Source organism: Apodemus sylvaticus, chromosome 2, assembly GCF_947179515.1.
Source record: "Apodemus sylvaticus chromosome 2, mApoSyl1.1, whole genome shotgun sequence".
Classification (NCBI taxonomy): Eukaryota; Metazoa; Chordata; class Mammalia; order Rodentia; family Muridae; genus Apodemus; species Apodemus sylvaticus.
This window is the reverse complement of record NC_067473.1, coordinates 19,593,839-19,610,985: the sequence shown is the minus strand read 5'-3', so window position 1 is coordinate 19,610,985 and position 17,147 is coordinate 19,593,839. Positions and strand designations below refer to the sequence as shown.

Genomic DNA, 17,147 nt, shown 5'->3' with positions numbered 1-17,147 from the left:
GTATTAACACTCAGTTTCTTGGTGCTTGGAGTTATTTCCCATAGTCCTACTAACTCATTGCCTCCCAGTCTGCTGCATCTCCCTGAACTTTATACAAGTATTTCCTCTGATTTTAAAAATAAAATGTCCTAGCTAAATCTTACACAAATAAAAATCCATGTGAAAGGGTGACCAGTTTTTTACAAAGTTATATCAGAAATGTTTTATCAGCCAAAACCTCTTTTCTCCAGGTTTGACAGGACCATGACCTTAGATTTTGACACCTTTGCCTGGACAGTTCCTATTTCCATGGCCAAGAATGACGTGAACATGAGAATAACTTCTATGATCTGAAATGAACCTGAGTGCAGATCTCTGGACAAATTTTAGAGATGTGGAGGAAAAGACATCAAACTTGAAACTAGTGGGTTTCAAGACCATTGAAGGAATAGATCCTCTTGGAGAACAGTAAAAATGTAACTCTTTGAAACTGTAGTGTTTCCTTAAATCCCTAATAATCATCATTTGATCTCCAGTATGGGTTGGCTACAATGGCATTCTGGGTGGACTTGTATCTGGGATCTTAGAGTCATGGGGTTACGTGATATGTGCAAGTTGAGCTTCCCAAAGGCCCAATGTTCATGCTGTGATTCCACAATAGGAAATGGAGCAGCTGTTGCCTGGCTCTTCTTATGTAATAAGATGATGGTGATATACAATTGAAATCGCAAGAGGAAGAGAAAGCTTCATTGATAAACTAGTCCCCATAAAAACCTTTAAGTAAAATATCGATCCCGTTGTCTCAGAAAGCAAAGTCTTTCTTGCTGAGCCAGAACTGAGAGGCCCTTATCCATGAGCAGGGCCATGTTGAAAGAACGCAGGACCCTAGTGAGCTGCGGCTGTGTTAGTGGAGACAACATGAGGATAAGCCCTATAGTTAGATATAAATATTACCCAAATAAAAATCCCCAAGTCCATTCCACCTTCAAAGTTTTAAAGGAGAAAGAGAAAAAACATAGTTTGGGAATGGAAAAAAAACTTGAACGAGAATTGTTGAGAGTGCTCTGTCCTGGGACAGGGTTATATAATAATACATCTGTCATACTAGCTTTTGTTGACTGGGAAGATATGTTGATATGTGAGAAAGCACATATATTCATGGTATGTGGTAACAGAGTGGTCTATAACATGATGAGAAAAATACTTTACAAACACAAAAGCAATAACCTCTATGAAATATCACCTGTACTAAGCACACACGCTGTGTGCTTACCCTAAAATCCAATAGTAACTAAAAAGCAAATAGAGCTATTTCAACTTAGAGCTTTTATTCCAAACGGTATTTTATTCATCCAATATATTTTGTTCTGTCTTGGAAAGCACTCTGGTTTGGTTTTGGCTTTGGTGATACGTGACTATCTTTGTTTTTGAGTCAAATTCGTCAATGCTGGCACTGAAGTCACCAGCTGAACTAAATCTTCCTCCTTAGTTTCCCAACAAATGGGAACACAGGTGTGCACCACCATAGGCCACTGTCCATACAACACCTTAGCAGTAATAGCATACAATTAAGTTATACAATGCCTAAGAAATTCAATTAGTTATATTGCCCATCTGTACTAAAACTATTGTCCATCTGTCTACTACCACTGCTAAATAATTCACAGGATTAAATCATTTGGCATCTTGTTGATAGGCATCAGAGAATGCTGGTGATACAGTGTGTAATATGTCCTCTAATCTCTATGAAAATTGAAAAGAGCATCTATTCAATTCTGCAAAACCATTTAATTGCAATGCAGGTTCCACTGTTGCACATTTAAAGTACTGATTGAATCTACCAAATACATTCTCAAGTCATCTAGTACATGCATAACCAAAAAAATATATACAGCAACCATTTCAAACATAAAAATAGTATTTCTATGATATTTTCCTTAAAAATCTTGCCATGGCCTTGCTTTTATTAAATGTTTTTTATTTTATTTATAAATTTAAATAATATGCTCATAAGCATGCTATAACCTCGAGATTTTCTAATTAGTCAAAAAGAGAAGATAATGCTAAAAAGATCAACAACAACTCTATCCTTTTGTTAGCATATATATACATATATGTATATATACATATATTATATCATAATAGTATAAAGTAATAGACTTCATTATGGCTTTCCTATAGATTATTATTCCCATTTTTTAGGCATAGTCTCTGGTTAGATAACCCAGGCAGACCTAAATTTACAACTCACAATTCTCTCTCTCTCTCTCTCTCTCTCTCTCTCTCTCTCTCTCTCTCTCTCTCTCTCTCTCTCTCTTTCCCAAGACAGGGTTTCTCTGTGTAGCCCTCGGCTGTCCTGGAACTCACTCTGTAGACCAGGCTGGCCTCAAACTCAGAAATCTGCCTGCCTCTGCCTCCCAAGTGCTGGGATTAAAGGTGTGTGCCACCACCACCCGGCTCTACAATTCACAATTCTCTTACCCCAGTTTCCTGCATGCTAGAATTATAGTCATACGCCATTATTCCAGACATTAAGGCTATATTTTTAGTAATGAATAAAACAACAGAAAGTTTATATGAACAGTAATAGAAAGATGTGTAGGATCCTTCACCTCATTCCTTCAGAAATAATTCCCCAGGTCTCAGCTTCAGTATTTGATGTCTGGTCTCTGTGGGTCATTCTCTGCCTCAACCTCAACCGCAGCCGCGTCCAATGGCCTTTCCAGTTCCTCCTTTCCAGTTCCTCCTTTCCAGTTCTTCCTGTTCTGGGCTTTGAAGCCTAAGGCAGACCCAGTAACAACCAAGCCATCCTGGGTGAGTTCAAAGAATGTCTTGGCACTTGAGGAAACTACACCTATACTTACAAAATTAGTTTGGGGGCTTATGATTTAAAACTACAACCTCTCATGATGATGATGATGATGGTGGTGGTGATAAGGAAGAGGAAGACAGTAATTAAGGAAGTAGGGCAGTAATGCAGTACTATAATCCCACCACTCAGAATGTAACAGGAGGGTTTTGAGGAAGTTGGAGGCCACCTGGGATATATATCAAAACCCTGTTTGCAAAACAAAGAGAGAAAACAAGCAAAGAAACAAATGCACAAAAACAGAAATGAAATATTTGCACTCATAAACTTCCTGTCTCTGCCCCTCAAGTGCTGAGGTCACAGGCATGCTTCTCCAATCCAGCTCTCTGAATTCTTTATAAGACTTAAATACTTGGAAAATATTTTTTGGTGTTTTACTGATGTATTAGGTTTTTGCTTCTTTTAAAATTGTTTTTAAGCCAACATTGTGATTTTTATTTTTTTGAAGCCATTGTGCTTATAAAGGATCAATAAATAGTTTGGTGATATCAAGCCCTGTAGATCAGTTTGTTTTCTGTGACTGTCATGAGACTCTGACAAAAGCCAACTTGGGGAGGAAAGGGTTTATTTGGCTTACACTTCCATGTCACAAGCCATGACTGAGGGCAGTCAGTGCAGGGACTAATCTCTGTGGCTTGCTCAGCTTGCTTTCTTGTACAACTCTAGGCCACACGTCCAAGAATGGCACTACCCACAGCTGACAGGACCCTCCCATATCAATCACTAATCACAAAAATGCCCTACAGAGATCCCTGCGGGCCAACCTCATAGGCACAAATCCTCGATGGAGACATCTCACAGGTGTCATGTTGGCAAAATCTAACCAGCAGACCCTGTATTCAAGGAATATGTTTTAGAGGCATCACTTTAAAAGTTTTTAAATAAAGAAAACCTGAAACTGAATTATCAAAAACCAATGAGGAAAAGACTCATTAATGTAACAAAATGTAAGGAAATCAATAATCCATTCTTAGCAACATCTTTCTGTTGTCTAAGAGGCCCCAGATATTTTGGCTCTTTTTCCTCTTATAACCTCATTTAATAACACTCTTGTCTTACCCTGTCTTGTAGTCTTGTGACCAGAAAGCAGTTTCCCAAAGAATAAGACACTCACTTCCTCGTGGTCTCCAACGCCCTCAAATCACAGAAAAACTCTCAGGGGATTTTGTGTGTGTTGTGTGTGTGTGTGTGTGTGTGTGTATGTATGTATATATATATGCATGTATATATGTATATCTATATGCTTATGTGTATATCTATGAACATACATGTGTGCGTACATGTTTGTGTATATATGTAAAATAAAAACAAAAATCTTAAATTATTCAGTGAAGATGTGTCTTTTACACAATGCACATTATGAATGAATATTCTAGCTAGAAGAGCAGGATACTCATTTACATATTGACTTGTAGCAGGGCGGGGTCTACTATTTATTATCATCACATAGCATCATCACTAAGATTCTTGTTCTCATCATTTATTTTCATCTTCTGCATAAACCACTCATAAATGGAGTGCAGTCAAATAAATGAGGACTTCCAGAGCTAGCTTTTACTTCCGGCTGAATTCATAGTCTGTGTTTCATCTGTTTGGACCCCTATTTTTCCTATAAATTCAAGGCTCCAGTGGAAAGAAGGCATTGAGTTACTAATTGGCAGGCGATCGTTCCAAACTAAAGACAAGTCTGAACTTGCCCATTTGACCAAAATCTGACTGCTCTATTCCTGCCCTTGATTCCCCACCCCAACCCCACCACCCCTTCCATTCAGTGTGGTCAGCTCATCTGCTAAGTCTTAGGTGCCATCCCTACGGTGAAACAGGGAATAAAAAGATTGGAATAAGGCTCACAGTGTAAGAGAGAGAGTATTTGGATGTTATTGAAATAAGAAGAGGGAAATAATCCATATTAAAGAAAATCCACTCTATATCTTGGAGCTGGATCATCCCAGGTCTGATACCTGCACAACAGGATCCTTTCCAAAAACAAGGAGTCAGCGAATGAGTTCTTTCTAAGGCTCTTGTATGTTTCACTTTCCAGTAGGGCCCAGCACTCTGCTTGTAGCATTTGCTTCTCTGTGGTCTGTTGACAGAGGGGTCATTTTAGGAGGGAGCCTGTCACAAACTGCTCAGGAAGCTGAAAAGGTTCTCACTATTCTGTTTAATTATCCACTGTTGAAAAACAGTTGAGTGGTTTACAGGAAAAGACTTAGCCTGGACGGCTCAGATACTATCGCAGGACACCTTTGAGCCCTCTTCTTTCTAAGGAATGATTCACAGTAAAATGCAGTACCCTTTGCAGACCTTTGGAAGGTCCAGTTTAGCCTCAGGACCAATAATAACAGAGAAGGCCATATGTTTGGTGTTATTAATATATCTGTCCTAAAGAGTGAAATTTCATAGCCATGACCCATGAAGGAGCTGCTTCCTAACCTTCATAACTCTGACAAAGCAGGAACTGGCTGTGCTTCTTGTTTTAGCCTTTCTGAATTTTTAAAATGCCTTCTGCAAAACTACAATCCAAAGGGTGAATAAACTCTTGTATAATCTGATTATAGATAATCTGGCTTACTGACTGTTTTGAAGGAATGTTACATAATGATTCTTTTTCTTCAATTTCAGTCTAAAAATAAGCATAATTAGATCTATTCTGCAACTGATATGCAGCTACACACATGTTCTTGTAGTAAAAATGTGTGTTTGTTCCTGAGTCCTTGAATTCCTTCATGAGAGAAGAGCTCAAAGCTTTTAAAACGCATATTCAATTACTTCTCCCTAAACCAATAGAGCCTCAGCAGTGAGACAAACCAAAACCATGAAATAAAAAAAAAAAAAAAAAAAACCTACTTGAAAATGAGGTAGAAAAAAAGACTGGTGTTTACAGAATAGAAAAATAGCTACTAACACACTTTATGCCCAACTACAGAGACATTCTCACATTATGTCTACTGTCATTTTATTCACAATAGCTAAAGAATGAAATCAACCTATACATGTACCAAATGGACAGATGAGAAAAATGCAGCACCTATACACAGTACAATGTTGATAAATTATAAATAAAAATTAAATCATGGGCTGAAGAGATGACTCAGTGGTTAAGAGCACTGGCCGCTTTTCCAGAGGTCCTGAGTTCAATTCCCAGCAACCACATGGTGGCTCACAACCATCTATAATGGGGATCCAATGCCCTCTTCTGGTGTGTCTGAGGACAGGGACAGTTTGATCAAATACATGAAATAAATAAATAAGTAAGTAAGTAAAGTTTACTCATATACATGAAATAAATAATAAATAAATAAATTTTTAAAAATGAATCAAAAAAATAAAAAATCACAAAATTTGTATAAATAAATGGAACTAAAAACAGCGTACTGAATAAGGTAGCTCCTTGGGCCCAGAAAGAGGAATGCTCTTTTCTCCCACATGCAGATCGTGCCTTCAAACCTTCTCTTTTGTCTGTTTAACTTGGAACACAAGAGGAAGCCCAGAAACTAGACAGACCTTTGGGAGGGTGCTTGCAAGACAGGAGGCAGAAGATTAGCTTAGGTAAAGCTAAAATAGGGAAGTTGGATACTCAGGGAAACAAGAGGGGAAGTGAGAATAGGAGGAAACCAGGGGTGGAGGGAGGGCTCACCCTGAGGGACTAAACCACACAGAGGTCCCCTATCTCACAACTCAGCTAAAAAATAATAATTGGAGGGTCAGAGACCACGGGTGAAATTTAAAATGGCGCGTGGGTGGATAATCCTGCCAGTTAATGAATTAAACGGGGATGAGGGCAGAGGACAGGGAGGAGAGCAGTGCAGAGTGGGTTACGCAAAACTAAGGTTGTAGGAAAAGCCTACAGAAACCTGCTAATTGGGAAGCTAGTTCCAAAACATAACTTTTAAAACAGGAGTTAAAATGGAATGCCCTGCATTTAATAGACAATTGGCTCGCAGCAGACTGCATGGCGTATTAAGTATAAGTTGCAGTATAAGTCGTGGGATGCCTCCCTACAAGTTATTTGGTCAGGGAGATCCCAGAAGTCTGAAAAATAACATAGACTATTGTCTTTGACCTTACTATAATTTAACTGTGCTCTTGTTCCCATTACTTAGGAGGATTTACTGGATGGTAAGACCCTATTGATGAAAACAACACATATTCACACACACACATGCATGCATGCACACACATATACACACATGTGCTCACACATATGTACATGCACACATGTGTTCACATGTGTTCACGTGCACATACATGCACACACACATACACATGTGCATGCACACACACATACACACATGCATCCACATACACATGCGCGCGCGCGCGCGCCACACACACACACACACACATGCACACACACACACTTTGGCTGCCAGACAGGGAAAGTAATCAAAATATAATCAAGAAATTTCCTCCCTGATGTCCATCTCTCAGAATGCTGTGAGGTGCTGCACAGGCTGCTGGGGGAAAAAACGCATCATGGCGTTACCCATGCTCCGCACGCTGCAACTCCAACCTGACAGGCAAGACGTGCCCAGCGGTGCAATAATGATGGGACTGGTATAGGATAAGTCATAATGCTCTGACTGGATTTCAGTCCTGTTCCACAGAATGAAATTCCTTTTATGGTACTGTAAAAATTCTTTAGCCCATAACTAGGAGGAAACCAGCCATGAATAGAACCCTCTGCTGTTATTTTCTTAAATGCTCATGATGTTAAAATGCTTTCTAAATATTTGTGCTTATATGTTTATGCCCATAGACTCTGGCTGCTCTTAACTTGGGTCATAGAAACTTCTTTTTCATTGGTCTGCAGTCAATGGAGAGATACATAACTGGTCAAAGGGCCAAGAATATGGGACTGAGTGCTCAATCCAAACAGTATATCTACATTATCATGCCCTGCCCCTACAATACACACCACACACACACACACACCTCACACATACACCACACACACCTCTCTCACACACACACACCACACACACACACACACACACACACACACCTCACACACATACACACACCTCTCTCACACACACAACAGACACACACACACCTCACACATACACCACACACACCTCTCTCACACACACACACCACACACACCTCTCACACACACACCTAACACACACATCACACACATCACACACACACATACACACCTCTCTCTCACACACATACCTCACACACACCTCTCTCATACACACATACTTTACCCACACCTCTCTCACACACATACCTCACACATACACACCTCACACATACACACATGTATATAGGAATACGTACACATACAAGCACATATAGAAAAAGGGACTTTCACTGCCTTAAGTGTATTTTCATAATCTCTTATCCACCGGAAGCTCGGGTCATGCGTGTTCTTATGATGCAGACGCTGGAAGAACCCTTGCCGTCCATTACATGTTTGTGAAAGTGAGCTGGTAAAGTTGTCCGATTTCTAATGCACGTTTATTTCCTACTATTAGCAGCACTGACACCTTGGCGTCGAGAGACAGCATAATTGAAGACAACTCAGCAGCAAGCACTTACTGGTTCAGCAGCACGTCGAGAATGAAGGAGGTTCCAAAGGCGTCCACCTGGAAGCTGGCCTTGTCCACGTGAGTCAGCTGCAACACCAGAAAGGGAAAGCGTATTTACGAGGCAGCCATGGTGACCAGATGTGAGCATCTCTGAGGATGCTTCTGAAGGGCTCCTGGCCTCAGAAATGAGAAGACAGTTCAACAAGGGGGATAAAGGGCAGCACTTACAGCAAAGCTCCGAGCCTTCCTGGAAGCCAAGCACTCAGTGGTTCGAAGTTAATTACCTCACTCCGGCCTCTGCTTTCTGCTTTGTCTCTCTTCATGAAACTCTATATACCCAACTTTACCACGTCATTCTCTAGTCTATGGGCAGCTCTTCCAAAGGAAACTGCACTTCACTCAATCGTGAAATATTACAGTAAATATTATCTACTTCCAACGAAGACATTTAAACTAAAATAAAAAGCAATCCTTCGTCAAACTTCTAATGTATACTTTTAAAATACCATCCCAGTTCTAAGTGATGAAACCTGATTTCAAAAAAGTCATCACCGCTTTCTAAAAGCACACTTTAAGACTCTTCATGTCCTGAGAATATTGTCCCTCAAATGTTTCTTTGACAAAAAATAATCAGGGCTTACTGTGTCATCCTACGAATTCTGACAACCAGCACGGGCTCTAAAAATACCTATTGATCATGTTAATATTTGCATCTTGGATGATCATGGCCATAAACTGCAGGAAACAAAACAGCTTCTTCCTGTTCAGTACCAACAGTAGCTCTAAGCAGTAGACTGTGGAGATTTTCATTGTGATTATTCCTCTGTATGTTTGTGTGCTCTCTGGTTTGTTTTGTCATATGTGCCCAATTTTCTAAAATAAATATACGGAATTGCTATCCTGAAGAGAAACAGTGACCGTTGTTTTAGAGCGGCACCACCTCAGCAGCCGCATGTAGCCAATGAGGCTGATGATGTTGCTAATCCCTGAGGAGCAGCATCATGGGACGCGGCAGCAACCGGGCTGCAACCAGCCCTGGACTTCCGGTTCACTACATTCAGGACGTGGAGAAAAGAGAGGGCCTAGCTAGCAATAATAGAGCTTTCTGTGGCGACAAGATGATTCTATTGAACAGTATTTGAAAGAACATGGACAGGAGACTCCTGTACACAGGTTCCTAAGACCCCAGTCCCCCTCTAAGCAGGAAGACAAAGAGTGCAGCTACCTTCGGCCTACAGTCAAGCCCACTGCTCTCACTCCTCTCTGCCAAGCACCGGAAACCAAGCCCGGTTTCCGTCATTTACCACTGTCCTTGGACAGTGCTACAACCCCCTGTTGTAGCAAAGATCCTTGCTTTTCTACCACACCAACAGCTCCCGCCCACCCCAAACACCGTGCTCCTAACTCACAAGCACCTCCCTGGACGCCATCCTCACGGACTTCTTTCACCTATTGTCTAGTTCAAAAGAACAGCACTGCCTGCATCTTTGCCTCACTACTTCTCCCGACAGCTCTTCTGCACCAGACCCTTGACCTAGACGGCTTCCTGAAAACAATCCTATCTGAATTTCAGGACTCAGGCCACTACCTCACCCTAGAAAATGCCACAGAGGCCCTAATACAAGACCACAGATGGGAAGACTTAAATAACAGAGTTCCTTATTCACAGTTCTGGGGGACGCATGCCCCTGGACAGAGGCTGGCAGGTCTGGTTTCTCCCAAGGCTTCTTTGTGGCCTCACTCACCATATCCTCACACAGTCTTAGTGTGTGAACTCTGAGTCACCCCCTTTCTCCTGAGGATAGGAGTCCTCCTGGATTAGGGACCCCCAGCCGATAACCTCACTTAATCTCCTCTTTTAAAACCCTGTCTTCATTTCTAACCACACGAGGAGACGGTTAGTACATGAGTTTCCAGGCAGCCCACTTCAGTCCACCAGACCCCTCTCCCACAATCTTCCATCTCTCTCCTCTCTGCAGAGCAGGGTGAGATCAAGGACTCGGAGCTGAGCAGCACTAGAAGTTCACTCAGTATTTCCGGAGTAGCTCACTAGCAGGCTGTCGTATTAATCACCTGGATGCACAAGCAAACCATGATACAACTACAGATTACCTGCTTACTAGATGCAGGCTTCCCATGAGGCCTGCTCGCTCTAAATGCAGGTCAATAGACGGTGTGCTTTCTGCCTAAAAGCTCCTTGGGTTTCCTAAAGCACTAAGATCATGTTTTAGGAACAGCATCAGGAAAGCCCCCCTTACCAGAACTGATGTCTCAATTAAAATGACCCTTTCCCTCTTCTCTTCTTCCCAGGCTCTTATGTGACTATAACGGCTTTTATCTCAGTCTCCTCTGAATTGTAAATATTAACATCCTAAATCTGTGGTGAACAAGCTACGTCGGTTTGATAGCTCAAAGTCCGGAAACTCCACCGTTAATTTTAGTAATGCATTTACTGTTTTCATTAATTCTAATTCTTTTTTCCTTGTTAATTAGCATGAAAAAATTATTTATCTGTATGAGGTATAGTATAATAATATTTCAAAACATTTTTATAAAATTGTATCAGGGTGGCTAGCATTTCTATTTCCTCACCATTTCTTAATATTTGGAACCTCTGAGCTCTTCTTTTATAATTTTTCATAGATTATCTAAGAATTTACTGTGAACTCTCATCACCCTACAGAACAGAAGAGCTTATTACTCCATCGTATGTGTTTGGTACCTGTTAGCCAACCTCCTGCTATCTCCTTTTCACTCCTTTTCCTAGCCTCTAATAATTACTATTATTCCTCCCACCTCCTCCCCATTCCTCTTCCATCTCCTCCACCTCCTCTGCCTTCTCTGCCTCCTCCTCTTCTTCCTCCCCCTCCTCCTGTTCCTTCCTCCTCTTCCCCTTCCCCTCTCCTCCTTCCCTCTTCTTCTTCCTCTCCTTCTCTCCTCACCCTCCTCCTCTTCTTTCTCCCCCTCCTCCCTTCTTTCTCCTGCTCCCTCCTCCCCCCTTTCTCTTCTTCTAGACTAACATTTTAAACTGCCATTTCTGTGTGAGAAATGATAAGAAGTGCTTTTCTTTCTGCATGGCTTACCTCACTTAACATAATGCCCTTTAGTACTATTCATTTTGCACACAGTAAGTCAGTCTGATTTTTATATATTTTCTTCCCACAGCTCCTTTTCACATCTGTGTTTGTTTGATTGTTTGTTTCTACGGGCCTCAGTCAGGACCCAAGGAGAAACTTAAATTCAAAGGAAATATAAAGAAATCCTGTTTTAACTAAGGTTCAGGTAATTTTAAAGTGTGTATTACTTTATACAACTCTAACATAAGGTGATTTTCAAAATTATATTCAGAAAGAAGGATTGAACAAACTTCCCTGACAGTGCTCCACACGCTAGGAGAGTTAGACTGGCCATGTTTCTGTTCTACCTGCCTACTACAAGGAGACAGAAAGTGACTTATTAATTAGATTGAAAAAATAAGTTTAGAAAATACAACCACTCTTTTAAGAGTTAATAAAATCAGGCAATGTGATCTAAACTACCAAAACGGGAGGAGGTCATAGGATGGTCTCGGAAGACCTTTCTGAGGTAGGGAGTCAATGAGGCACAACAGTGCCCAGAGGCAGAATAGCAGCCCTGCACAAGGTCCACACTCTTGCCCCAGGACTGGGAGCACACCGCCTTACAGAGGGATCATGCAAAACTGAGGACTTCTGGGAGACTGGGTCACGGTGGGGGGGGTGAGGGGGGTGAGGGGGGTTGGGAGGTGTAGGGGTCAGGGGTTGGGGGGAGGTGTCTGTCTGATAACATCAGCTTTGCCAAGAGGGAGCAAGAAGAGTGGAGAGGAGATGTGCTGGTGAGAGCAGAGGCCAGGGCGCTGTGAGATTGGCAGCATGATAGGACACACGGGCAGGCTCCGGAGACTAGAGAAAACAAGGAGCAAATGTCCCTGGAGGCCCCAAAGGCAGTGCCATCAAAGACAGCTCAGCGGTTTAGGATACTTGCTGCCAAACTTGAGACCTGAGTATGAGCCCTGGAATCCACGTAGCAGAAGGAGAAGTCGCCAAGTTATCCTATGACCTCTGTGCAAACTTTAAAAGGTTTTGAAAAGAAACACCTCCTGGAGGAACCCAGTACAGACGAGGCTTTCCAGAACTACAAGACAGTACTCATTTTTTTTTAATTTTTTAAGACATTACGTTTTGAGCGATGTGTTATAACCACAATAGGGAATTGATACGGGGTCCCTAGCACTGCTTTTAAACAGTTAGGAAAGCAAATCCAAAACATTCATTGAACCAATGTTGTATGACATTTTCTTCCATTGCTGGGTTAAAATCAAGGCGTCCACAGCAGTAGGTCTAACACTAGTGAGATCACAAGTATCAAATGCTACACAGAGGCCTTCGGGAAGTATTAGTCCACTTTATGTTGCTATAACAAAGAAGCACACATCACCAATTAACAAATAAGAATATAGGTTTATGTTGCTCACAGTTCTGATGGGAGACAAGTCCAATGGCCAGATACCTAAATCCTCAAGAAGGATCCCTGACTGCAATATGTGATACCGAAGCAGGAAAAGAGCCTGCAATGTTCAGAGGAGGCCAAAGGTATAGGATGGTCTCGTTTTCCAAAACGCCACATTTGTGGGTCAGGCACGAGAGCATGTGTCTTTAATCCCAACACTTGGGACTAGGACACGAAAACAGGTGGACATCTGAGGTTGACGTTAGCCTGGTCTCAACAGCAAATTTTAGAGCATCCAGGGCTACATGGTGACCTGTCTCAAAACAAAACACTCTCCTGAGAACTAACTCAATCAGAGTGGCCACGCTATGCTGATAACCCAATTAGCTCCCTCCAGGCCCTATATCTCATAGGATCCACTGCTTCAGCCAAGCCAGTGTTGGGACCATACTTCCAACTCATGAACCTTCAAGAGACACAATCAAACCTCATCCAACCACAATACCACACTGGGAGGAAGGTAAATGCAAGTGTGGTCTCTTTGCATTCTATGTGGTGTTCCAGCATTTCAGAGCTGACTTCATATGTCTAGTATATAAGTAATCCAAACAGAAAAGGCAGGCACTTCCGAGGTCACGCTGCAGAAGTAATACATTAAGTAGAATCATACTGGAGTCCTCTGGTATTAATGGTCCGGCTTATTACTCAACAGTTTTAACGAGGCAGGATCATCCTCAACTTTAACCTTAAACCTTGCTTTCTAAAGTTGAAAGAAAGTATTTGAGAAGAGACAACTAGCTCATGTATACTACCAACTTATTGATTTTTACATTGAAGATGAAAAGTTAGGAAAAGCAGAAGTCCTGTGTGTGGCTCAGCAGAGAAATACATTCTTGCCATGAGCAAGGTTCTGGGCTCAATCCCCAGCAAGAAAGAAGGAGGAAGAGGAAGATAAGGGCAAGAAGATGACAACGATGACAACTATATCTGAGGGATGTTTCACAAATAAAATGTTATTAAAATAGACTTCCAATTATTATGCAAAAACAAATTTTGATGTTGGGGGTAGAGGGAGTGCTAGGCATTGAAACAGGGCTTTGCACAGCCAAGGCAAGAATCCTACCACATAATGCTCAGTTTTTCATTTCTTATTTTAAAAGCTGTTAAAACACTTCGGGAGGTGTATGCTTCGGGATCTGAACAGCCTGGGCCACAGCACTCAGTCTCCAGGAAGTGCAAGAGGCCTGGTGTGCACCCAGAGGCAGACTGGGAGCACACAGCTTGCTCCAGTGCGTCAGCACCACAGAGCTTAGGTTCTAGTCCTGAGGCCTCTGGCGGGAGCCTTCAGATCACTGCATCAGGATCAAGAACAGCCTGGGCTACAACTCTCCAGGTCCTGCAAGAGGCCAGAGGGGCACCCGGGAGGCCAGCTGGGAGGAGTCAATGTGCTCTGATGAGTCCATCAGGCCCCAGAGGGAGCCTTCAGGTGTCTGCTTCGGGATCTGAATAGTGTGGGCCACAGCACCCTGTCTCCAGGAAGTGCAGGAGGTCAGCTGTACACCAGAGGCCAGCTGGGAAGAGGCAGCTTGCACTGGTGAGTCCAGCATTGACAAGACCAACTAACACCAGTGAGAACTAGATGGCAAAAGGCAAATGCAGGAACGTCACTAACAGAAATCAAGGCAATATGGCAGCATCTGAACCCAATTCTCCTTTAACAGCATGTCCTGGATACCCCATCATACCAGAAAAACAAGATTTGGATTTAAAATCACTGGTCATGATGCTGGTAGAGGAACATGTGAAGGACATACTTAAAGAAATTCAAGAGAAAATGGATCAAAAGTTAGAAGCCCTTACAAGGGAAACACAAAAATCATTGAAAGAAATTCAGGAGAATACAAAAGCCAATAAGGAGGAAATGCAAAAATCACTTAAAGAAATACAGGAGAACAGGCAGAAGTCATGAAAGAGGAAACACAAAAATCTCTTAAAGAATTACAGGAAAACACAAACAAGAAAGTGAAGGAGCTAAGCAAAACCATCCAGGATCTAAAATCAGAAGTAGAAACAACTAAGAAAACTCAAAGGGAGACAACTTTGGAGATAGAAAACCTTGGAAAGAAATCAGGGGACATAGATGCAAATATCAACAGCAGAATACAAGAGATAGAAGAAATAATCTCAGATGCTGAAGATACCATAGAAAACATGGACTCAACAGTTAAAGAAAATGCAAAATGCAAAAAGCTTGTAACCCAAAACATCCAGGAAATCCAGGACACAATGAGAAGACCAAACCTAAGGATTATAGGCATAGATGAGAGTGAAGACTTACAACTTAAAGGGCCAGCAAATATCTTCAATAAAATTATGGAAGAAAACTTCCCTAACCTAAAGAGAGAGATGCCCATGAATATACAAGAAGCCTACAGAACTCCAAACAGACTGGACCAGAACAGAACTACCTCCCGTCACATAATAATCAAAACCCCAAATGTAGTAAACAAAGAAAGAATATTTAAGGCAGTAAGACAAAAAGGCCAAGTAACATATAAAGGAAGACCTATCACAATCACACCAGACTTCTCACCTGAGACTATGAAAGCTAGAAGATCCTGGGCAGATCTCAGGCAGACTCTAAGAGAACACAAATGCCAGCCAAAACTACTATACCAGCAAAACTCTCAATCACCATAGATGGAGAAACTATGATATTCCATGACAAAACCAAGTTTACCCAATATCTTTCCACAAACCCAGCCCTACAAGGGATAATAGGAGGAAAACACCAATACAAGGAGGAAAACTTCACCCTGGAAAAAGCAAGATAGTAACCTTCTTTCATCAAACCCAAAAGAAGATAACCAATCAAATTTAAAAAATAACATCAAAAATGACAGGAAGTAATAATCACTATTCCTTAATATCTCTTAACATCAATGGGCTCAATGCAATAATAAAAAGACACAGACTGACTGGATACGTAAACAGGACCCTACATTTTGCTGCTTACAGGAAACACACCTCAGTATCAAAGACAAACACTACCTTAGAGTAAAAGGCTGGAAGACAATTTTACAAGCAAATGGTCTCAGGAAACAAGCTGGAGTAGCCATTCTTTTTTTTTCCTTTTATTGATATATTTTTTATTTACATTTCTTTTTTATTGATATATTTTTATTTACATTTCAAATGATTTCCCCTTTTCTGGGTCCCCACTCCCCACAAGTCCCATCAGCCCTCTTCCATCCCCCTGTTCTTCCATCCACCCCTTCCCACTTCCCTGTTCTGGAATTCCCCTATACTCTTACACTGAGTCTTTCCAGAACCAGGGGCCATGGAGTAGCTATTTTAATATCAGATAAAATTGACTTTCAACCCACAGTCATCAAAAGACACTCTGAGGAACACTTCTTGCTGGTCAAAGGAAAAATACAACAAAAAGAACTCTCAGTCCTGAACATCTATGCTCCAAATGCAAGAGCACACTCATTAATAAAAGAAACTTCACTAAGGCTCAAAGCACACATTACACCTAACACAATAATTGCGGGTGACGTCAACACTGCACTTTCCTCAATGGACCGATCAGGAAAACAGAAACTGAACAGGGACACAGTGAAACTAATTGAAGCGTTGGACCAATTAGAGTTAACAAATATATATAGAACATTTTATCTTAGAGCAAAAGAATATATCTTTTTCTCAGCACCTCATGGAACCATCTCCAAAATCGACCATATAATTGGCCCAAGACAGACCTCAACAAATATAAGAAGATTGAACTAATCCCATGCCTCCTATCAGATCACTATGGAGTAAAAGTGGTCTTCGATAGCAACAAAAACAACAGAAAACCCACATACATGTGGAAACTGAACAATATTCTACTCAATGATACCTTGTTGAAGGAAAAAATAAAGAAAGAAATTAAAGACTTTTTAGAACTTAATGAAAATAAAGACACAACATGCCCAAATCTATGGGACACAATGAAAGCAGTGCTAAGAGGAAAACGCATAGCCCTGAGTGCCTCCAAAAAGAAAATGGAGAGAGCATATACTAACAGCTTAATGACACACCTGAAAGCCCTGGAACAAAAAGAAGCTATTTCACCCAGGAGGAGTAGAAGGCAGGAAATCATCAAACTCAGGGCCAAAAACAATCAAGTAGAAACAAGGAGAACCATACAAAGAATCAACAAAACCAGGAGCTGGTTCTTTGAGAAAATCAACAAGATAGATAAACCCTTAGCCAGACTAACCAAAGGGCACAGAGGCAGTATACAG

At 41.4% G+C, this 17,147-nt stretch overlaps 1 protein-coding gene across 2 annotated transcripts in view; it reads right to left on the bottom strand.

The window, feature by feature from the left end:
• The window catches only part of Adam22 (ADAM metallopeptidase domain 22), a 226,204-nt gene that overhangs the window by 180,690 nt on the left and 28,367 nt on the right, over positions 1-17,147 (bottom strand). For both annotated transcript variants that reach the window (XM_052173159.1, XM_052173158.1), the window contains exon 3: positions 8,399-8,475. In XM_052173159.1, coding sequence (XP_052029119.1) covers positions 8,399-8,475 — 77 coding nt within the window. The remainder of the gene's footprint in view (positions 1-8,398; positions 8,476-17,147) is intronic.